The sequence below is a fragment of the Cryptomeria japonica genome, chromosome 7, assembly GCF_030272615.1.
Source record: "Cryptomeria japonica chromosome 7, Sugi_1.0, whole genome shotgun sequence".
NCBI classification, from domain to species: domain Eukaryota; kingdom Viridiplantae; phylum Streptophyta; class Pinopsida; order Cupressales; family Cupressaceae; genus Cryptomeria; species Cryptomeria japonica.
The window spans coordinates 209,262,054-209,287,123 of record NC_081411.1 but is presented as its reverse complement, the minus strand read 5'-3'; the positions used below and the strand labels follow the sequence as shown (position 1 = coordinate 209,287,123).

Here is a 25,070-nt window from a genome sequence, read left to right as displayed (position 1 = left end):
AGCAAAACTAGGTAGCTGATGCACTGAGTAGGAGGCTCTTGACAGTCCAAGAAATTGAGTTGAGAAGCATAGGTGTAGAAAGTTTTAAGCATTTGAATGCAGAGGATGAAGACTTCTCAAGTCCCTACCAAGTATGCAAGGAGTATCAAAACCATTTCCATAGTGAATACTTAGATTTCACTTTGCAAAATGGGCTATTGTTCAAAGGTGGACAACTTTGTGTGCCTAGAGGCTCAATGAGAGAAAATGTAATGCAAGAGAAACACAATGGCAGCCTTAGTGGTCATTTTGGAGTCAATAAGACTCAAGAATTGGTCCAGAGATTCTATTATTAGCCAGGGATGAATCAAGATGTGAAGAGGTATGTGGAGACTTGCATAGTTTGTCAAAAAGATAAGGGTATTTCAACAAATGCCAGTTTGTATCAACCTCTTCCCAGTCCAAGTAGACCTTGGGAACTCATTAGCATGGATTTTGTGGTAGGTTTGCCAAAGACTAAGCAAGGATATGACAATATTTATGTCATTGTGGACAGATTTAGCAAAATGGCTCACTTTGTGCCTTGTAAGACCACTCATGATGCATGCCACATAGCTCAGTTGTCCTTTAAGGAAATAGTAAGGATACATGGTTTACCATTGAGTATAGTTTCAGATAGGGACTCCAAATTTATGAATCATTTTTGGAAAACATTATGGCAAAAGCTTGGCACAAACCTCTCTTTTGGATCAGCCTACCATCCTCAAACATATGGGCAGACCGAGGTGGTAAATAGAAGCTTAAGAAATCTATTGAGGTGCCTTACTAAGGAGTATGGTCAGACATGGGATCAAGTACTTGTTCAGTCTGAATATGCATACAATGACACCATAAATAGGACTATCGGTAAGATCCCTTTTGAAATAGTCTATGGTGTGCACCCAAGAGGCATTTTTGAGTTGAGAGATTTAGGAAGTGCAACAATCAGAAGTGGATATGCAAAGGACTTTTCTCAATCCATGAAGGAGGTCTATAAATCAGTTAGGCAAGCTTTGAAGGAGAACACAAGAAAAATTAAACAAAAAGTTGATGAAAAGAGGAGAAATCTACAATTTCAAGTGGGGGATCTTGTTATGGTGTACTTGAACAAAGAAAGGCTACATCAATATGTGCTAAACAAGTTGCAGATGAGGAGGATAGGCCCATGTGCCATTTTAGCTAAGTATGGTGAAAATGCATACAAGGTGGATCTTCCTAGTGACATAGGCTTATCACCGGTTTTTAACATAACAGATTTGATTGCATACAAGGGGCCAGTCCAAGGTATAGGTTGCAGTCCCATAGAGATTTCAGATGATGCACATAACCTTCAATTACCAATCAAGCCCAATCCTAAGGCCGAGAAGGTGCTAAGTTCAAGAATTGCTAAGAAGACTAGGCATCAAGCCTATTAGGAATACCTCATTAAGTGGCAAGGAATGGATGATTTTAGGCTACATGGGTGATGGAGTCAGAGTTCCAAAAGCTTGGCATTGATCCAGCACTAATTCCTCAAGAGTTGACATGATCTCTTTTTGTTAGGGAGAATGGTGCAGGAGCACCTAGGTTCTAATTTCCTTATTTTTGCAAATTTTGGCTTGTACTGACCTTAGCCAAGTCATTGGTGAATAAGGACTCTAGGAGGGTCCAAGAATGAGTATTTTGGCAATATAGGTCTAGGTGGAGTTCATTTTATCTAGGTTTGCACTTTTGTGTAGATAGTGTGTTTTGAGTAGTTTTGACCTTTTTTTTTGTCAAAAGTGTCAAATATTGATAAAATCCTTAGAGGGGGTTAAGTAATCCTTAGAAATGTTTAAGATGTCATATTTGATGACTGGGTATAGGTCTCTTAGGTTGGAGAGATCAAAAGTGTCAAAAACACAAAGTTGCAAAAGTTGCAAAAAGTTGTCATGACAACTTTTGAAATTTGTCATGACAACTTTTGTCCTGAAGTTGGTTAGCGGTGGATTTAGGGATTTCTCAATGCCATGGAAGGATTCCACACATGGAAAAACTATATAAACCCCCTCCTACATATTTTTCACAGTTGGTATATCTAGATTTTGAAAGCAATAATCAGAACACAAGATTTTGGACTGCACTTTTACATTGTTTTTGTCAATTTTGCATTCTTGTGAAAGTTTAACGGATTGAATCCATGAATCCAATGATGGATTGAGATTCAATAGTGTGTTGCAGAGAAGGATTTTCATTTTCAAGCATTTTAATTATCTTTTACTACTGTTGAAGTGAATTGATTGACAAATAGCCAGTTTTGGCTTGTAAATAGTCTCTTCTTTGTAAATATGGTTGCCCCATGCATCCCACACATGCTGCCATCACAACTAGTTGGGGTATGGTTGGCAACCTTCTGTATAGTGTAAATATATAGGTTTGAGTGCTGGATAAGTGTTTGATCAAGACTGACACCTCTTTCTAGGCAAGTCCAAGAGCAACCTAGTTAGAGAAGAAGAGGTGAAAAAGAGTTGTATAGTGCAGAAGTGGAAGCAAAAGCACCATTACTGAATTTGGAGGAGTTCATGGGGTTGGGACAGACTTGTATGAGCAAGGAGGAGGCTTGAAGAATCCATTTCATAGTAAAACCCCAAATTGCCTACTCACTACTGTTTTAAGCCTTTTCAAACCCTACAAACCCTCATTTTGGGGTTCATACCTTGTAAGATCAGACTAGAGCCTAAAACCACAAAAATCTATTGGGCATGGGTGTATCATTGAAGGAAAGAAAAACTTGTTTGGGGGTTCTTTGAGTCATTTTCATCAAAGCCCTATAAAATTGGTCTATGAGGCCTAATTAGGCTTAATTCCTTGTAGCCCTTTTCCGGGCAAGATTGTAAAATGGGTAGCAAATCTTAAGATTTCAAACTACCAAAGGACTTCACATACACCAAAAACATGTTAAAAGACCTTATTACACCTTTGCAACATCTCATGTCAATTGGGGGTCAATATGACAAGTTGAGGCCAAGAGGCCAAAATTGAGCACTAGAGAAGCATAGTGAATTGATAGGGTTCCTAACCAAAACACTTGTGGAAATAACCCTAGTAGAGACAAGAATCAAGCCCTAGAAGAGAGTGAGAGGGACTTGGAGGCCTAGAAAGTAACTAGGCTTGGTGAGTTGGTGGAATTGAGCAAGATCAACTTAAGAAGTGTTGAGCAGGTTAGGTTAATCCCATCACAAGGCAACACTGATAAAGTTGGACTCTAGTCGGCTAGTTGTGCTACCCGAGCAAGGGTCCCGACACTAGAATCTAAGGCAATAGAGATAGTACAGGTTCATGGGCCCTTTAAAAATCTATAGGGATTAATACAAGCAGCGGTATGAAAGGGGTGGGGGTTAACAACCCCCCTTTAAAAATATGATTTTTTTTATTTTTAATTTTTAAATTGTACATATGGAGTGATATATAAAAAACTTATGATTTTTTTTTATATAAGAAAATTAAAAAAGAAGTCATAGAAAAAAAAAAAAAAAAAATATTTAAAATGTACTATACCATCCTATAGGCTAAAATTTTTTCTCTAAGCCCCGAAATTGACTATTAGCAAAATGGGCCGATTTATACTCAAAATTTATGGAAAGGACCACTTGGACTCATTGGTGAGGTTGGATATTGTCTAGGATGCCTCTATAAGATGATGCTCCTGAGATATGCCTCGAGACCTCCTTCAAAGATGCAATAAAGTCTCTCGGAAGGCTATGCAAACTTGCTCCAACCGCTTTGATACCATGTGAGATTATGCTTGAGACAACCAATATCAAAGAGACCAAAAGATAGCACAATGACAAGAGAGATAAAATATGACAAGAATAAATTGTATTCCTATCAAGATGCAAAAGAGATCAATTGGATCATCATTAATTACATACAATGTATAATGAGCCATCTTATAAAGGGAAGGCTAAGCGATAAGAGAGCACACAATGATTGCATGTGGCTCAAAATATTCCACATGAGATGGATCACCAACTGAAGGTGGAATTATCATCCCACAATATGTGGATATGATAAAGTAATAACAAAATCACACCATAAAAGGTGAAATTTTTCTTACACACTCCCAATGTATGCACATCTTGCTAAGTTCTCATATACAAACTACAATGTTATTCATGTACCTAAGTAAACTTAAATAAAATGTAATTATATGCAACATGAATAAATAATTACACCAACACCAACAAACATAAGAAATGTAGACACAAAAATCTCTTGTATTCTTGAGATGGAGCAGGACTTGTATGAAGCCACAATGAAGGGTCTAAAGGAAGTTGCAATGCTGAAAGGGAAGAAAAATAAGAGGCCAAAGAGAGATGGATCTCTCAATATGCTTCTTGTTTCTCATACTAAAGATAGAACAAATAAAAATAGAGATAATATTAATAGAAATTAAGAGTTGTAATAGCAATCTGAATGACAAACTCATTAATTAGTGGAAAATGGATACTGACCCTTCCAACAATTTAATTACCTTGCTGGGCATTCGGTCTATGACAGCCTGCAATCATTTCTCCATTCTTCTAAGATTTGATGTCTCGGTACACTTACAGTTTTGACAAATTTAAATCATGTTTAAACTAAAGTAGAGAATATATTTGTATAAAATAGTACCCAAAACTTTTATTGACCGTAGTAGTACTCACAGATCTACTTAAGATGATCTCACTGAAAAGTTGATATCTGAAACAATTTTTACTAAGGATAGAAACAATTTTGTTCCTATCATTTTTGGGTTTCAATTAAATCACAATAAAATGCATAGTTTATAGAGATTAGCCGCATCACAGATTAATAAATAGAGATGTAGTGCAATTTATCTCTCTTTAACTCTACAAAAGCTTCGAATTAAATGATAGTTATATTCTATTATAGTACTCCTCTTAGTTTGCCTAATAATAATAATACTCCTCTTAGTTTGCCTAATAATTCATGTATTAGGATTCTTATAATTCAGAGATCCCAACTTGAAGTGGATTATCCAATTAAATCTTACAATTTTATATTCATTAATAAATGCATTCATAAATTGTCACAAAGGGTCTTGTATTTCTGAATATTAATGTATTCTTTTCTTTATTCTTTTCTTTATATTTTCAATATTTAATAATTATGATGAAATTTCAGTTAGATTGGTTTTTCTTAACAACATAATCAGTTTTATATATATATATATATATATATATATATATATATATATATATATATATATATATATATATATATATATATATATTTATGACAATTTTGATAAATTAAAAAACTATACATTATAAAAAATAAATTACATCACTAATTGTAATATTGGAAGGAATGGAAGGAATAGATATCTGAATTCTACTTTGAACAGTTAAAGGTTAAGTCTATGTTGAACCATTAAGACAGGCACCGATAGATTAAATTTCTATCGTGGCAACATATACGACATTCCTGCCCACTAACTTCAGTTTGTCGAGAGCAATCCACCTCTCAAAAAGAGGCGCTCCAGGTTTATACATATAAAAAATGGTTGGGTGATCGATGGAAGCCGCGTCATTTCCACACAAGAAAATTTGATCCCGCCACACTGTGGCATAAACTTGACCCAGCAACACTCTAGGGAGGGGATCAAAATCTCTCCACACATTTCCTTCCCAATCATATTGCATTATTCTATTCATGCTGAATGCAAGCAGTCGTTCAAATAGATTGTAGATGGACCATAAACTTTGCCGACCCATATTTACTATTGACTATACTCCTGTGCAAGGATCAAATCTTTGACATACACTACCAATGACATAAAACATTCCTTCAAAAAAAAAACCCCTACAGAAGCCAACTTCTTCTAGCATCTGAGGAAGAAGCTCCCACTTGTCTTCATCTACTTTATAAACTGCTGCTTCACGGGGTTCCCCAGCATTATCACATTTGGCATATCCTCCTGCAATGTAAATCGATCCCTCAGGTGTGGCACAACATGCAAACCTCCTTTTGCCAATTGGAATTTGAGCAGCCTGCTTCCATGTACCAGATAATACATCATATATCAAAGTCTCCATACTATATTTGCTCTCAGAAGTCAAGCCCACCAAAATAAGCTTATTTTTAACACACAGAATGTGCGAATCTGATAAGGTATGAAAACCTGTAGGAATGTGAGGGCGCATTATACAGGATTGATGGACTGGATCGTATATAGATATCGCACCATGCTCGAGGAAACAAATATATTTCTCTGCCAGCCCAAACTTAATTCTATCTTGATAAAATTGGACACATTCCATCGTTTCTTTAGCAGGTTCCAATAACTGTTTAATCTGTTGTTGAGATTTGTATGGCACTCTTAATAAGATGTCTCTAAATATTTGTTCAGGGAGCTCCTCTAGAAAATCCATTATCGAGTCTTTCTTTTTAAACGAGATATGAAGCTCTACTCTTTCACACCAAGTCCAAAGTGTGCAGAAATTGGGAGAATCAGAAGAGATGTGTGTCGAAGGATGTAAACTGTAGGATTGCTTTATACTTGTAAACACTTTTCCAGATTCAAAGGCCACACCCTTTGGGATGCACTCATAATAGAGACTAAATTAATTATAAAAGTATTTGTGTAGATTAATTTTTTAAATAAGCCAAATTACTTAGAATAAAGAAAAGGACAATAGTTGCATATTTTAATTTATGCCAATTAAATAAATAAATTTATTTATTAATTTTGAGATTTGGGAAGAACAATTTACAATAAAGAAAAGGACAAAAAGTGTTGTCATTTAAATAAATAAAATGTAATATTTAGTTTGAGATTTCTAAAGTAGAATATATTGCTCAAGATTAGGGGAATAATTAGTGAATGTTTAGAAAATTAGGATTGTTTTTTTTTTTCCATTTTTTATTATCAGTAATGGGCAACTCAAGGTGTACAAAAAATTAGGGATTGATATATATATCTTATTTTGTTTTTACAATTACGTTATAACTTAGAATTTGTATATTAGATATATGAAAAATGTTTGAGATTTATTTCTTTATATTCAATTTTTTTAATGTTTATTTAAGTATATCTATATTAAAAACATTAAAATTTAAGGAAGATTATATCTTATTAAACAACAAATTTTAGATAGGTTATTTATAAAATTTAAAAACATAATAACATAGAAATCTAATTTATGATAATATGTGTCATAATATTTGAAGACTAACTTTCAATATATAATTTATCAAAAGGAATAAATCTTCTGGCTCGGCATCGACTTCCAATGACAAGATTGTTTCAAACCCTTCTCGGAAGGGGACGGCGGCTCCGGGCAATGTTAACAGCATGCCTCTTCAGCCTCGGCCTGAGTCCACGCCTCAACCCACTGCCATTATGATGGCCCAGCCGCTCGGCTCTGCTCCTGTTTCAGGAGCAAGACGTTCTAGTAGCCCCTCTCCGCCTAGGGAGGAAGGGGAATATGTTCAGGAGAAGCGAAGAATTTCTTCTCCTTCTATCCAGATTGGCTCAGTTCCGCCGAAATTCTTGCAAAACCGTTTCTCTTCCCTAGATGGAGAGGAGGCGCAGTCCGATGATATGGACGCACTTCATCCATGAATTACCTCTCATGGAATGTTCGAGGTCTTACCGACCTCTCCAGAAGGTATATTGTTAGAGATACTTTGAAAAAGTTGACTGGCATTGATATTCTTTGCCTTCAGGAAGTTAAGGTTTCTGGTTTTTTGCTTGCTTTTGCATGTCGGTCTATCTGGCCAGCCAGTCATGTGTTTGGTACTACCCATGAGCCTGGGCGTGGCGAAGCTGTCACTCTTATGTCCCCACGGTGGCACTCCTACGTGGTCGACCATGGGTCTGATCCCACGCAATGGCTTGCCTCGATTTTGTTTAATATTGATAATCATTCTTTCAGGGTAATTAATGTTTATGCCTCGAATGATGTTGTGGAGCAATCATTACTCTGGCGATGGATTGCTGACTCACTGCCAGTTGCCACTTGGGTTTTATGTGGGGACTTCAATATGGCTAAGATAGCTTGTGATAAAGATGGTATCTTGCCTTTTAGATGGGCAGCTGGCAAGCGCGAGGCATGGTTCTACATGCACAATAAATTGGGGCTTTTTGATCCCAATATGGGCCGCCGCCATTCTCATTCTCCCTGGCACACTTGGTGCAATTTCAGAGCTGGCTCTAACAGAATCTTTAAGCTCCTTGATCGTGCCATGATCTCGGCACAGTCTTTTTTCTCTTTCGCCAACTCCTCCCTCTCAGTTTAGCCGTTAATAGATGTGACATTATCTGATCACTTCCCCATTAGTTTTTGCATTGAATGGGAGACACGTAAGCCTCGCGCATGTCGGATGCATTTCTTCCTTAATACTTCTTTGCTTGGTCATAAAGCCACTCTGGCCCACATTCGTAGAGTTTGGAACTAGGAGTGCAAGCCAGCTCATAATACGGGCTGGATTAGGTGGTGGAATGATGCCATCACCCGTACCACACGTTTCTTACGCATTTATGGGTGCCAACTGGCCATCTTTCGCCGGCAGTCTTATGAGGTAACCTCTGCCGCTCTACTTTCTACTAACCAGGCTTTAGCGGCTAGCCCTTTTTCTCCAACTTTGCAAGTTAAAGTTGCAGAATTACGGCACAAAAAGCAAGTTGCGGACAATTTTGCCACTAGAGGCATGCAAATCAAGGCCCGTTTACACTGGCTCAAAATTGGTGATCGTGCCTCTAAGGAGTTTTTCTTGGCTTTGCATGCCAGGCACTCCTCTCCAGGCATTAAAAGGATCAAAGATGGTGTACAAGTCCTTTCGGAGCTGTCGGACATTCTGCAGGGTTTTGTGCGTCATTATGAGCAAGTCTTCATTGCCCAAGACCCCACACCTGAGCGTTAGCAGGCCATGTAGGATTGCCTTGCTGTCGTGCCACATAGGCTGTCTGCAGCCCAGAAAAATTTTTGTGACTAGCTGCTTACACTAAAGGATCTAAAAGAGGCATTACATTCCATGGCTGATGATAAAGCCTTGGGCCTTGATGGCTTTCCTTGTGAATTTTACAAAGCCCTCTAGGACAGTGTGGGTCCCGATTTGTTTCAGGTTTATTTAGAGGCTTTTCATTCTAATTCTCTAGGAGAGCTAATAAATAAAGGAAATATTAAGTTCATACCTAAAGCCAGTGATCCTGAGGACATTTGCAATTGGCGGCCTATCACGCTCCTCAATGTTTCTTACAAAATAATTGCTAAAGCTCTTGCTTTAAAAATCCGTCATCTATTGCCTCTCATTGTGCGTCTGGAACAAACTAGATTTATCAAATCTAGGTATATTCTAGATAACATCATTGTCATCTGGGAAGGCATGGAGTGGGCCCGGTGCTCCAACTAGAAGGTTGTTTTCACTAAAATTGATTTTGCTAAAGCCTATGATCGTATTGAATGGCCCTTTATTCTTGCCATGCTGCAAGCTTTGGGTTTTGGGCCCAATTTTATCTAGTCTGTTCGAATGCTCTTTGCATCCCTCGGCCTGTATTACCATTAATGGTTGACAGTCTTCAGCTTTTGGCCTCTTCCACTCTATTTGGCAAGGTTGCCCTTTAGCTCCCTCACTGTATGTGCTTGCCACCGAAGGGTTTGGTTATCTGTTGGCCAATGCTACATCCTTCCAGCGTGTTAAAGGCATTTCATTGCCTAATTCCCAATTGTAGTTCCTCAATGGGCACTTTGCGGATGACTCTTTTCTCACTCTCTTGGAGGAAGAGGAGACTATTCGTGAAGTGCTCCAGTGCCTCAATATATTCTATCTTGCCTCGGGCTCCACCATTCAGTGGCACAAGATGCTTTGTTACCGCCAGTCTGTTCTGCCTTGTCCTGCTTGGCTACAACCCTTTGGCTGGAAGTGGATTGGGCCAGGCGAAACTTTCCACTTTTTGGGCATTCCTTTTGCTTTTCAAGCCTCCCCAGCAGAGCTTTGGTAGGTTGTGATTGCTCACATGGGGAAAAGCTGGCTTATTGGATCACCAAGCCTCTGTCTTTGGTGGGAAAGTTCTAGATTTTCTCTAAATTTTTGGCCGCTACTCATGTTTATTATTCCTCTTGCTGGGCACCTTCTAAAGCTGTCTATAGCAAGCTTGAAAAATTACTTCAGGATTTTCTTTGGGCTTCCTCTGATACTCAACATGGATTCCATCGTGTCGCCTGGGATTTTTGTTGTCTCCCCAGGGACTCTGGAGGCTTGGGTTTGTTGTCCACCCAGAGGCAGGGAATTGCCTTATGTGTCAAATGGATTATTCGCGCCCTTACGGGTGATGAGGCTTGGAAAATTCTCCTTCACCACTGCATTCAGTCCAGTTTCCCTGTCCATAGATCGGCCTGGAAAGGGATTGGCCTCCAGACCCTTCTGGTTATGAAAGAGCCGGTTCAGATAGTTGGTATGTTTGTTGCCAAAAGTATTTGGCGTGCCTGGGATGGGCTCTCATTGGTCTTGCTCCGGCTTTCGGGATGGGCTCTCATTGAACCAGCACAATGTGTGGTGGTCGCCCCTGTTTGCCAGAAACGGCCAGCCCTTGGCCAAGGTGCCCTGGCTCAAAGCTCTTAGATTTCATAAGAAGGGTATTCATACTCTTCATCATCTTTTTTTTAGACCTGCCATGCGCATCATGAAGTGGGACGAGTTCCGTGCTTTGTATAATTTTCAAAACCAAGACCAGGCTACTTTTGATGGTCTGGTGAGTGCTATCCCAGATGAGATGCTTCATAAAATTGGTATTCGTGAGCCCAAGCCTTGGTGGAAAGATTGGAAATGGTACCCAGATACTCCTTTGAGAAACTACAAGCCTCGGCTTGGTTACAGGTGGTTGTCGCCTCATTTTTCCATGATCCAGAGTTTGAATCAGAGGTGGTTACTTCAATCTCCTAAGCCTGTTTGGCGTAAAAGATTTGCCAACACTTGGTCTGCAAGTGTTGAGTCGAAGCTCGCCCATTTTTCCTGGTGTATTCTTTTCCAAGGCTTGCCTATGGGCTCTTGGCTTGTTCATCTGGGGGTTCCGAACCCTCGGTGCCCGTTTTGTGGGCAGTCTGAGACTTTTAAGCATCTCTTTTGGTTTTACCCTAGGGCCCAGCAGTATTGGAACTAGATACATGATTTTTTCTGGCCATTTCGGCCGGAGCCGTTCTCTTGGCACATGATTCTACTGGGGGACTCACCCAGATTCCTAGCTAAATATACCCAGCTTTGGCACACTTTCAAGGTGGAAATCCTCTTCACTATTAGGAAAGATAGAAATGCCTGCATATTTGCTCATTCTCATATGGATTGTCAGATTTCTATGTATTCTAAAGCTACTATTTGCTCTAATGTATTATTTCAGATACAGGTGCAGGCCAATAAAGTGGCGCTTGAAGTGGCTCACCTTCAAGTCCTCCTAGACCATTGGGGCAATGCTCCGTGCACTGTGGCCCGGGTCCCCGACTCGCCCTCCTCCTCCTGCAACTGGTCGCCTTCTTGGGACCGGCGACGGGGTGGCTCTGCACGCCCCCGCTCTCAGCCTCCGCCTTGGCGCGACTCCCGTCCCTCTCGGCGCGCTCACCCTCGCTCTCCTCTGTCACGGGCTAGCTAGGGTGGGGGATCTGGTGGGCCGATGGGGAGTGGGGACGGTTGGCCCTCTGATGGTGCTCCTGCTCCTGGTACTGTTTCTGGTTCGAGTTGGCTAGATTCAGATAAGTCTTTCCACGGCTGGCCCTTTTAATCTCGCCTCAGCGCAAGGAAGATAAAGAAGATAATGATGGTTGGGCTCCTCCTAACGTCAATCCTGACCCCGCTGATGTATGGGGTACGAAGGATGACAGAGACTCTCCTGGCTCTGCTGGCACTGCCTTGGCCGCTTGATGGCCTCTTTTTACTATTTGTTATTGTAAATTTCTGGGCTTGGCCCATGTGACTTTCTGACTTTCTGGGCTATGCCCATGTGACTTTCGGGATGTGCCTTCTTACCACCCAATTCTTTTTTTGTGAATTTGTATTTAATCTCTTATTAATATAGATTAGAAGCTTATTCATCAAAAAAAAAAAATACATTTATTAGACAAAGAATTATGCTATAAACTAAAGTATATATTAATTTAATTTAATTTTTTCATAATTAGTCGATATGCTTTTTTTATAAGTGAACTTGGCACACTACTTTTGTCTCATGCTTGAAAACAGGCTGAGCCCAGAGGCCTAACAATTTTCAGATCATAGGAAAGAGTTGAAACTGCCTTGATTTGGAAATTAAGCGTAAAATATTTATGTCGGTAACCAGTTCCCTTATCCCCTATACCGAATATGTTACCATCATCTCAACTGGGTCTTCTATGTCCTCATACTAGAATTTTCAATTCAATATCTTCTACAAGATCATAGAGTCCAATTGGATGCCATTTCCAGCTCTTTAACCACTGTTGCGACAAATTTGTCAGCAACCCTTGGAGTGAAACTGCTGTTCGCGGCCAATCTCATAGACGTAAACCGAATAACACTACATATTTTCCATAATCATAAAATACCATTTCCATCCATCACACATCTCAGTCTCACAACATTATAGCGTCTTGTGGAATATGATTAATGGGGATTACATAAAAAATGGGCATCCTCATGAAGTAGTCATACTCTTGCACCATATGCAACAAACAGGGTCTCCAACCCGATCAATTCACAGTTTCTAGCGTACTCCTAGTCTGTGCCAGTATGGGAGATTTGGACCAGGGTATGCACATCCGTCAAAGCATTGAAGATAGAGGAATTTCATCAAATGTTTCAGTTGCAACGCCCTGGTACACATGTATGCAAAATGTCGAAGCATAGACAAGGTACATGAACTGTTTGACAAAATGCCTCAAAGAAATGTGGTGTGATGGACTGTGATGATCACAGGATATGCACCAATTGGATTTGTTGAAAAGTCTTTAGAAACATTCAACCAAATGCAATTGGCAAGTTTAAAGCCAAATTCCACAACCTTTGTCAACGTCCTCCTTGCTTGTGCCAAAATGAGAGCGTTGGAACAGGGCATGGACATTCATCAAAGCGTAACGAAATTTAGCAGAGGTCATCATAAAATACATGAATAATCATAGCCTTAGTCTGCAACATTAGAACCAATTCATCTAATTCCTCCCTGAAACGCAGAAAGAAAAGGTATAAGCGGTAAAATGTACATTACTAATAATCATAGGTGAAGAGAGTGATAGATCATAATGGTCTAAATACTCATTACTTTTATGATATGTTCTTAAATAACTTCATATAACTACAAATTTCACACTATAAAACTATGAATAAAGAAAGATTAATTATTTCACTTACAAATAATTAATATCATGAGTAAACTATAAACATCTTTCATAGAAAGCTTCAAGTCTCCATCTATCATTTAAGTAAAGCCCCACATTTAACCATGAATCTACTCTAATAAAAAAAATCCATATTAAATCAATTTATTAAATTTGATGTTTGCACCTCCTTTTAGTTCAACAAGTTACATCTGAAGGTAATAACAAGCATACCTCCATTAGACAAAGTTGTTGTACACCATGTCACAAAATGACCTTTAATCTTTGTTGTGCAATTCCCTTAACCAAAAAATATCCACATGTAACCTCTATCATACCTCAAGACCAAGAAAAAAATGCAATAAGTTGATATCATTCATATCAAACTCGAAGGCCAACTTGCCCTCACACCATGCAATGAGCTCTCATCGTAACTTATACCAATACAAACAATAACACAAGACAAGTGTAGACAAATACCACTATCTATGGCATGCACTATCAATCAATTCTATCAAATTATTCATGTAATTGAATATGGTTATTTATATTCTTCAAGCTTTCATCTCTAACTCTTATTAACAAGCAGTATATATAAAATTTTATTATCAAAATACGTATAAATTTAAATTAACATATAAATAATTATATAACATTAAAATATATTTAATTTACCTTTAATTTCCCATCGGTGTTTCCCATGAACCTCCTATAGATGCATGTGCTAGTATATATATAATAAGCCAAGAGATCACTATAATAGACTGCGGTACAAAATAACTTACCAATGTACATACAATCTTTAAGCAATACACTTCAGAAACATATTGTAGAGACTTCCTGACCTCCTAAAGTAAGTAGAACTAATACATAATGAATCTATTAACAAAATTCAATCAAAAATATTAAGTATCAAACGTAACAATCAAATATAATCATAAATATTAAAAGTACATTTTAATGCTTAAAATCAATTTTAAATTCCAGAAATATACAACACTCCTTGACCAGATGCACAACATGAATATTTCATTCATAAGTGATTGGGTGGGTGGATTTTTCTTGCCTGCGTGATAGGTATGACATTCTCTATTTTCATAGATCCAGTTTCTCTATTATTACGTTCCAAACCAATCAAGGAAAGTATATATTCCAAGAAACTAAACGAGGAAAGAATGCAAGTTTAAAGCCAATGGGCACATGTTTAATCTTTCAATTCTAATAGTCTCGTAACATGGCTTTTTGATGAGTAGCAATTTTGAATGAAAAGATTTTTTTTTAATTACTATGTCAAGAGTCGTCTACAGCTTATTAGTTGTAAGGTAATTTGAAAGTTCAAAAAGAACTTAATTTTTTTTTTATAATTTATAATTTGCTATTTTAAGTCATTTATTTTTACAGTTAAGCTTCTTGTTTGAAGTATGTTATTAAATACAATCAAAGAAATTTTAATTCATACATATAGATATTCAAACGTTTTAAGTTAGCATTAAACATGATAGATCAATTTCAATTTTTTATATTATAGGTCTTAAAATTGGATAACTAAATATCACAATTGAATATAAATGAATTGAGTGCAATGATAGAATTGTTTCCTTTAATATTTTTTATTAATTAAGGAGGGGAAGGGTCATGATCGCTCACAAAGAAAGACACCAAATAGCAAAACTAAGCAGCAATAGAACATCAACTAACATCACACAGCCAGAAGCCAGACAAAAACTATCAAGCTAACTCACCAGTTAGTAACAAAAAATATAATACCCGAACCCCAACCAGTCCAAAAGGGGCTATCCGACCAAAATAACATCATATAATCATAGATAGTCATAATACCATGCTGATTAAAGCTAAAATAAACACTACTAACAATCACTAAATAAAAAATAAACTTAGTCTTAGGTGGCTTGGGGACCTTAATAATCAAATTGTTTAGAGAATTTAACTTAGAAATACTATAGCTAATAAACCAAAGCCCTAAGAGGCTCCTAACGTTATCAGAACTATCCATATTAGTAATCTTCAAAGAGACAACAAAAAAACATAGCATCCAACACTCCATCATGAACCTCTGCATTATTTACTATTGAGGATATCCCAGTTCCTTGCAAGTCTCCTCAAGTAGTCCTGCAAAGCCTCCTGGATTGAGTCTTCATCATTCTCCTCCTTCTCCTGAAAGTCACCCTTGTCCTATAGTTTCTTGGCATTCCTAAGTTTGTTCTTCCCTTTAAGAAGCACAACCTCCAGAGCTCCACTATAGAGATTTTTTAGCTTTTAACCTACAAGGTTAGGTGCAAGCTTGCTGCATTTAGAAGGCAGTGGTTTAAATTCAATTTCTATACCAACTGAGTTGTGAGGGGCTTCCTCAGAGTTGCTAGGGTTTCTAGGAAAGGTTAATAGGTGACTTTGGTGAGGGCAACAATCAAAGATAAATTGGTAATGGACATAAATTAACCCTTGATGTAAAGGGGGAGAGACCCCTTTAGATATTCTAGTAGATAAAGAAGTGAAAAGATAGAACGGTGGGTCAATTTTATCCCCATGATGAATATGATAAATCCATTGTAGGCCCCCAAAGTTTTCTTCTCCACTTTTTGCCCTTCGCATTTCAAACCAATTGCTTCTACAATAAGCTCTAGGGTAATTGTGAAATTGATGTTGCCAATGGTAACCACCCCGTTTGGCAAAGAGTTGCATAATTTAGTCAACAAAGCCCTATTATAGCCTTTCATGACGAAAAAATAAGGGGTCATCCACACCCTTCTTAGCATTTTCACAAAGGGAGATTGTTGGCATTTCAGTAAGTTTGTTGGTATGAGGATATTGAGAAGGTTGTTGGAGATTGATGATATAATTGATAAATGATGATTATTGTCTTAATAATATTATTTTGTCATTAATGTCAAACAATTAATTTTCTGATTCAGCATGATGTTGCCATATCTTAAAGAGAATATAAAAATGAAGGGGAGTAATAAGTTATTCAATGGGAAACTATTACCGAGTTAGACAGTGATGAGATCTTGTTATTTTGATTGTTTTGATATCCTATATATGAGTATTCGAAGACTGAACAAGAAGGAGAAAAGATTTCAAGCTATAGAATTAGTTAAGGTTTGATACTGTTCTATGTTACTGAGCAAGATGCTAGTCGATAAACCCTAAGGTTATCGCTATTGGTTAAAGAAGGTAGAATATCTACCAAGTGAGGTTCAGTATTTACCAAGTAACGACCAAGTTATAATAGAATGCATTGGATGGATAAATACATTATTAAATGTAGAATGCCAATGAGCTGGAGATGTATAGATGATTGGTATGTCATGCAAGAAGTTTGTTGAGGATCTACAACAATGAAAATACAAGAGATAGATCTACAACGCAGATTGAACGGTCATAGCCTAGCACAAGTTCCAAGGAAGGAATACAAGTTCCAAGGTGAGATAAAACATTTTCAGATCGAAGGATACAATGAACCTAGTCACGTTTGAAGATCTGATGGCTAAGATTGATCATGGGAAATGTGATCAAGGAGATTAAGCAGTTAGGAATTTTTCATAAATAAGAAATTATTGATGAACAATGTATGTGGGCAAATAGAAGAACAGTGATACTACAGTAGTGATCACCGACCACAGAAGACTGAATATCTGATTAAAGAACAGATTGAGAAGCCCAGCAAGAAGATAGATAAGTCTTATGACAAGATTATTTTGAACACATAGAGTCTGCTTTAGCATTTCAGATGTGAAGTTGCAGATATATTTTTCTGTTATTTATTTTGTAAGTAATAGGAAATCTCTTAACCGAGTGGACCTAACAGTCTTATTTGTAAAATCCTCTAGCAAGGTAACATTCTGAATGAATGTTTGAAATCCTTTGACAAGGTCACTTCTAACAAAGTGCAAGACTCTAACAAGTCTGATGGAAATCCCTTAACTGGGTCACATCTAGAAATGTGTTTATGTAATCTGTAACTGGATTGGCTTTTAACTGAGCATACTCTAGAAGGGTATATTTCTTAGTGGGTCCAAAATTCCATAGTGGTTTTTTGCTATTTGGGTTTCAACGTTGAATCTGGTGTTAAATGTGTTATGATATCTTAAGTGTGTCTGCTTATGAGTTTGAATGATTTACAGTCATAGTTGCATATCAGTAAAGGCTACCGAGGTTGAATCTAATACATATATTGCATTGTGAGTTTTTATGATTCACTCCCCCCCTCTCATCTTAACTAACAATTGGTATCATAGCTTTGGACTCCAGAAGAAAAGTTTAAAGGTACTTGAGGCAAGATCCGAAGATGTATAAAAGGGATGCACCAAAGCTGAACAAGTCAAGTTTCTCCACATGGCAGAAAAGGATGAAGCTGCACTTATCAGGAATTGGAGAATATGCAACATATTATCTGGAGAATGATTACATTGCACCTAGCCCCTACCCGATAACAATGGAAGAGATAAAGGAAAAGCAAGAACATATTCAAACAATGATTGAAATAACATCAACATTAATCGACTCAGAATTTAATGATCTAGAAGGCTACAATGATGCCAAAGAGATGTGGAACAAGCTTATATCTGTGTATGGTGGTGATGAACATGTTCAGAGAGAAAAAGAAGATAGTCTAAGAGGTCAACTTGAATCCATGAAAATGTATGAAGGTGAGAACATAACCCAATAAAGTACAAGGTTAAAGGAAACTGTCAATCAAATCAAAGGAGAAGGAGGAACTATTGAAGAAAAGGATGTAACAATTAAGTTTCTTAGAACACTTCTACCTGCTTATGCCATTCGAGTCTCTACAATCAATGAATTAAGGTTTGTACCAAACATGCAAGTCTCTTTGGATGCTACTATCGGTAAGCTACATGCATTTGAGTTAAGTAATTTTGATAACAGTGGGTCTTCGGTAAATAAAGTTGAATCTTTCATTCAGTTCTTTTCATATTGGTGAATCAGATGATTACAATGATGAAATGTATAAGTATACTGAAGGAAATCATAGTGGAGCAAGTGAGAGATTTCGCAAAAACATGGAAGTGGTACACAAACTATATGAGAAAATCAAAAGGAAGAAGAGTTTGAAGCACTATTAGCCAAGAGGTTACCAAGAGGCAAAGGTAAGTATAAAGGAAAGTTACCTTTAAAATGTTTTAACTGTGATAGAATAGGACATATGGCTTCTAACTGTCCTGACAAAGAATCTAGTGAAAAGAGAGAATACATAGATGATAGACAGAAAGACAATCAATACAGAGGACACTGAGACTTTAGAAGGAGAGATAGAAAGACATGCCTAGTAGCTGATGAGGAATCCAATGATGATAAATCTAATGGGACTGAGATAGAGGAAGTTGTTTATGTGGCTATCAAAGATGGATTAGATGAAGAAAGGTATGAGGAAACATCCTTAATATCTCACATAAACAAAAATGATTCTTGGATCATAGATAGTGGATGCTCACATCACATGACAGGTGATAAACACAAGTTTGTTAAATTAGAAGACTATGATGGAGGCTATGTAAGATTTGGTAATGATGCACCATGTCCAGTGAAAGGTGAAGGTTCCATAACACTTCTTGACAATGCTAAATGTGATGATGTATATTGGGTTGAAGGTTTGAAATACAATTTGTTGAGTGTAGCACAGCTAAACAATACAGGATACCGAATAGAATTTCAAAAAGGAAGTGTCAAAGTTCATGACAAACATGGAAAGTTGGCTGCTACTGAGACACAAACAAAAGGTAATACATTTCATCTTGACTCAACTTGGAACAATTGTCTATATGCTAAAATAGAAGATACCTGGCTATGGCATAAAAGGTTTTGTCATGTAAATTTTGATAACCTGATCAAACTAAGTAAGAAGCACCGAGTAAGAGGTCTACCGAGCTTGGTAAAACCTGAGAATGCAATATGCTGAGGATGCCAGATGGGTAAAATGACAAAGTCAAGCTTTACAAGTAAGTCCTACACTTCTAAAGGAAATTTAGATCTTGTGCACACTGATCTTTGTGGTCCTATGAAAGTTCAAAGTTATTATGGAGATAAATACTTAATATTATTTGTGGATGATTACTCAAGGATGATGTCAGTTATGTTTTTAAAAGAGAAATCAGAAGCCTTTCAAATGTTCAAATGGTATAAGGCTAGAATTGAAAAAGAAACAGGAAGATAGTTGAAATGTCTAAGATCTGATAGAGGAGGATAATTCATTTATGATGAATTTAACCTATTTTGCAATGATCATGGTATAAAGAGACAAGTGTCTACACCAATAACACCTCAGCAAAATGGGATAGCTGAAAGAAGAAATAGATCAATTGTAGATTGTGCCAGAACCCTGATGATAGAAAAGAGGGTACCTCAAACATTTTGGAGAGAAGCAATCAACACTGTAGTTTACACCCTGAACCGAGTACAACTGAAGAAAGGAACTTTGAAGACACTGTATGAAATCTGTTATGACAAGAAACCTAATGTAAGTTATTTTAAAATATTTGGAAGTAGATGTTTTGTTCACAAAGATGACAGAAATGGAAAGTTTGATAAAAAAAGAGAGGAAGGAACATTTCTTGGCTATTCCTCTAGAAGTAAAGCATTTAAATGTCTGACCAAATCATCTAACAAAATAGTGGAAAGTGTAAATGTGAAAATTGATGAATTTGCAGAAAGAAATGATGAAGGAAATTCCAAAGAACCAGAAGATTATGAAGAGTTTGTATATGTTCAACTGAGAAGTCCTACCGAGAAAGTTGATGAAGAAAATGAAGAAAATAATCAGTTACCAAGTGATGAGGAAGATCAAACAGAGCCTACCGAGCCTATACTAGCCAAGTATGTCAGAAGAAATCATGCATCAAGTCAAATTATAGGAGATAAGGATGATCGAGTGATGACAAGGAACAAACTGAAACAAAACACATGTCTGATATCTGAATTTGAACTGAGGATAGTAAAAGAGGCATTTAGCAATGAAGATTGGATAAATGCTATGACAGAAGAGATTGAACAAATCAAGAAGAATGAAACATGGACACTGGTCCCAAGACAAAAAGAGAAAAATGTAATCGGTACAAAGTGGATTTTTAGAAACAAGCTAAATGAAAAAGGAGAGGTCATTCGGAATAAAGCAAGACTAGTTTGCAAAGGTTATGCTCAAGAAGAATGAATAGATTATGGTGAGACTTTTGCTCCTATGGCAAGACTTGAAGGAGTGAGAACATTATTGGCATATGCTGCTTACAAAAATTTCAAGGTATATCAAATGGATGTTAAATCTGCATTTTAGAATGGTATACTAGAAGAAGAAGTTTATATTGAACATCCTGAAGGATTTATTGAAGACAAGAATAAAGATCAAGTATGTAAGTTGAACAAAGCATTATATGGTCTAAAGCAAGCACCTAGAGCATGGTATGAAAGACTGCACTCTTACTTAATCAAGATTGGATTTATAAGGACAAGTGAAAACAACATGATGTATATGAAGAATGATGACGACAATGGAATACTACTTTCAGCCATATTTGTCGATGATATTATTTTTTGTGGAAATGACTCTTTATGCAAAAACTTTGGAAATTAAATGTGCAAAGAATTTGAGATGTCATTAATTGGTGAAATAAAGTATTCTATAGGTTTACAGATACTACAAATGAAAAATGAGATTTTCATTACTCAATCCAAGTATATAAAGGAAATCTTGAAGAAATTTGGAATGGAGGATTCTAAACCTGTAAGTACTCCTATGACTACCAATTGTAAACTATCAAAGAATGATGAATCAACATCTATTGATGAGACACTTTACCGATCTATGATTGGAAAGTTGCAATACTCACATCAGGCCGGATATAGCACATATAGTAGGTATAATTGCAAGATTTTCTGCAGATCCCAAAGAAACCCATATGACAGCAATTAAGAGAATTTTCAGATACCTGAGAGGCACTAAAGATTATGGCTTAGTATATCAAAAGAGGAATGTTTTTTACTTAAAACTCTATACTGATGCTGATTGGGCAGGAAACATTGATGATAGGAAAAGCACAAGCGGTGGAGCTTTCTTTTTGGGAGACAAACTAGTAAGTTGGCTTAGCAAGAAACAAGGATGCATTTCACAGTCAACAACTGAATCTGAATATGTCGCTGCAACATTGAATTGTACCAATATAGCGTGGATCAAACAATTGTTGGAAGGTTTTACTTTTTGGCATTGTTGTCAAAGGGGGAGAAGACTAATTAGTAAAGACAGATAGGAGAAGACTAATGATTGGGGGAGAAAATTTTAGGAGAAGATTAAATAGCAATTCGAATCTGAATCAATTGAAATAAATCAAGTTGGTATTGCCATTAAAGTTGGTTTTTCCATCAATACCAAAGGGGGAGATTGTTAGCATTTTCACAAAGGGAGATTGTTGGAATTTTAGTAAGTTTGTTGGTATGAGGATATTGAGAAGGTTGTTGGATATTGATGATATAATTGATAAAGGATGATTACTATCTTAATAATATTATTTTGTCCTTGATGTCAAGCAATTGATTTTCTGATTCAGTATGATGTTACCATATCTTAAAGAGAATGTAAAATTGAAGGGGAGTAATAAGTTATTTAATGGGCAAGTATTACCAAGTTAGACAGTGATGAGATCTTGTTGTTTTGATTATTTTGATATCCTATATATGAGTATTTGAAGACTGAACAAGGAGAAAATATTTCAAGCTATAAAATTAGTTAAGGTTTGATACTGTTCTATGTTACCGACCAAGATGCTAGTTGGTAAACCCTAAGGTTATCGCTATTAGTTAAAGAAGGTAGAATATCTATGAAGTGAGGTTCAGTATTTACCTTTTAACAACCAAGTTATAACAGAATGCATTTAATGGATAAATACATTATTAAATGTAGAATGCCAATGAGTTGGAGATGTAAAGATGATTGGTATGTCATGCAAGAAGTTTGTTGAGGATCTATGACAACGAAAATACAAGAGATAGATCTACAGTGCAGATTGAATGGTCATAACCTAGCACAAGTTCCAAGGTGAGATAAAACATTTTCACATCGAAGGATACAATGAACCTAGTCACGTTTGAAGATCTGATGGCTAAAATTGATCATGGGAAAGGCGATCAAGGAGATTAAGCGGTTAGGAATTGTTCATAAATAAGAAATTGTTGATGAACAATGTATGTGGGCAAATAGAAGAACAGTGATACTATAGCAGTGATCACCGAGCATAGAAGACTGAATATCTGATTAAAGAACAAATCGAGAAGCCCAACAAGAAGCAAGATAAGTCTTATGACAAGATTATTTTGAGCACATAGAGTCTGTTTTAGCATTTCAGATGTGAAGTTGCAGATATATTTTTTCTGTTATTTATTTTGTAAGTGACAGAAAATCTCTTAAACAAATGGACCTAACAGTCTTATTTGTAAAATCCTCTAGCAAGGTAACATTCTGAATGAATGTTTGAAATCCTTTAACAAGGTCACTTCTAACAAAGTGCAAGACTCTAACAAGTTTGAGGGAAATCCCTTAATTGGGTCACATCTAGCAATATGTTTATGTAATCTGTAACTAGATTGGCTTTTAACTGAGCATACTCTAGAAGGGTATATTTCTTAGTGGGTCTGAAATCCCACAGTGGTTTTTCCCTCTTTGGGTTTCCACGTTAAATTTGGTGTTAAATCTGTTATGATGTCTTAAGTGTATCTGTTTATGAGTTTGAATGATTTATAGTCATAGTTTCATATCAATAAAGGCTACCGAAGTTGAATCTGATAAATATATTGCATTGTGAGTTTTTATGATTCACCCCCCCCCCAATCTCATCTTAACTAACAACCCTGTCAAAGAGATCCCATGCTTCATCATTTTTTTCAACCCATTATCATATTTGGGTTTCAAATGTTTCACAGCACCCCCATTACAATCTTAAACTCAACAACCATCAAAAGAGACAAATAGGTAGTTAAGGTTAGGAAAGTCTAAAAATAGGTCTATCTCACACATGTGATGTCACCATTCCATAAATAGTGATCCTTATGGGGATAAAAATGCAAGGTTTCATCATCTCTATGAATCCTTTCACCACTCGTGGCAATGAAAGCCAAAAAAGTAAGGTTTATTCATAACATTCAACGATTTAAAATCATTAAACTCTCCCTTGCCAAGACGAGTCATAAATATCATCCAACCTAGCCCATGATCAATAAGCCACGTCAACATCACATACTTCGTAAGGCTATATTGCCAAGATAAGACTACACTAGGGTGGCTTTATCTTCCATTTTCTTAAGATAAGAGTCGAGAATACCCTTTACATCTTTTAGGTGATTCCTTAAATTTTCCAGCCCTAATAATTATCTTGCCAACTAAACTGATTGTGCAAGAAAGTCCCATTTTTATAGATTAGGAAGTCTTTTATTGGGTATGTGCACAAAGATGGTGGTCAGAAAAGTGAAAACCACCTTAAAAAAACATGAAAAAACAACCAGCGCATACACAATATTAAAATTTGAAATTCCTGCATACGTGCTTAGGTTTGTTGTTCCCGAGCCTAAAGAAAGATATCGTCTATGCGACATTTTTAGAAAATTGAGCACGTACGCGGTATTTTTAGGAAAGTGAGCGCGTACGTGGTTTTAATTCCTCAAAAACTATATATGCAGTACTTGTCCTTGTGACTGCAACATTTTTTCCTCTATTATCTCCATGAAATCGCAAACAAGTTGCCACATTTCTCCACCAAACGCTTTGGATCATGGTTAGTTTTTCTTATTTTTTGTCTTTCTTCCTCGTTTATTTAATTTGTTTTACGTTTTGACTTTAGTTTTGTTTATTTTGACTAGGTTGTTTTATTCTTTCTTTCAAAAACTAGATTCTGATAATCCACAATAACAACAACAACAAGATGCATCTCCTAAAAACCCCAAACAAAATAGACAAGACACACCTCCAGTTCCTCCTTTTGACCATACACCTTAAAAACAGGAGCAATTGATTAATCAGTTAGGGCAAAACATGTCTAAAATAAAGATTGATTAAAAAATTAAAAATATCTAAGCTTGAGCATCATAAATCCCTTACCACTAGCCTAGAAACATTAGCTAGTGGTTTCACAGTCGTTTCTACACAAATTATAAAATGGGAAACTTTAGGGATACATTTCATCAATACTATGCTAGTGGGTTATCATATGAGGGTGTGAAAAACAAAAATATTAGTAAACAACAAATATGTGCCCTTTTTGTTGATCCTAAAACTGGTCAGTCATTATCTCTTAATGCAAAGAGGTTTCCCATACATTTGTGTACCAATGTTCAGGTGAAGAAACTTTTTTGGCAGACATGGTGGATGGTCTTTGATGATCCACCTTGAAATAATTATGAGGTGCCATTGTATTTTTGAGAAAAGTATACTATTAGTTTGTCCTTAATTTGCAGCCAAACTATTTTGACATGAGAGAGTTCCATGGTAGAGGTGGCAGCTCTTCCCAAGATAGACCTGGAGCCCATTGGCGATTAGCCCCGAAGAGTCATCGCCCCCTAGCACCCAAACCCAAGGTGCATCAGGATAGCCCAGTAGAGCTGAAAGAGTCGATGGAGCCATAGACTCTTCAGGAAGCCACAACATTGACTGGTGCCATCGTCCAGCATGGGACATAGTTATCACACCCTCTTGTAATGGATGATGAGCCATTAGTTGCTCTAAGTGGTGACAAAGAG

At 36.8% G+C, this 25,070-nt stretch overlaps 1 protein-coding gene across 1 annotated transcript; it reads right to left on the bottom strand.

Annotated features, from left to right (window-relative positions):
* Positions 1-5,768: 5,768 nt before the first annotated feature.
* LOC131036447 (F-box/kelch-repeat protein At1g15670-like) lies at positions 5,769-6,413 on the bottom strand. The gene has a single exon (XM_057968335.2). It carries the CDS (start codon positions 6,411-6,413, stop codon positions 5,769-5,771), a length of 645 nt encoding a protein of 214 aa, XP_057824318.2.
* Positions 6,414-25,070: the final 18,657 nt, after the last annotated feature.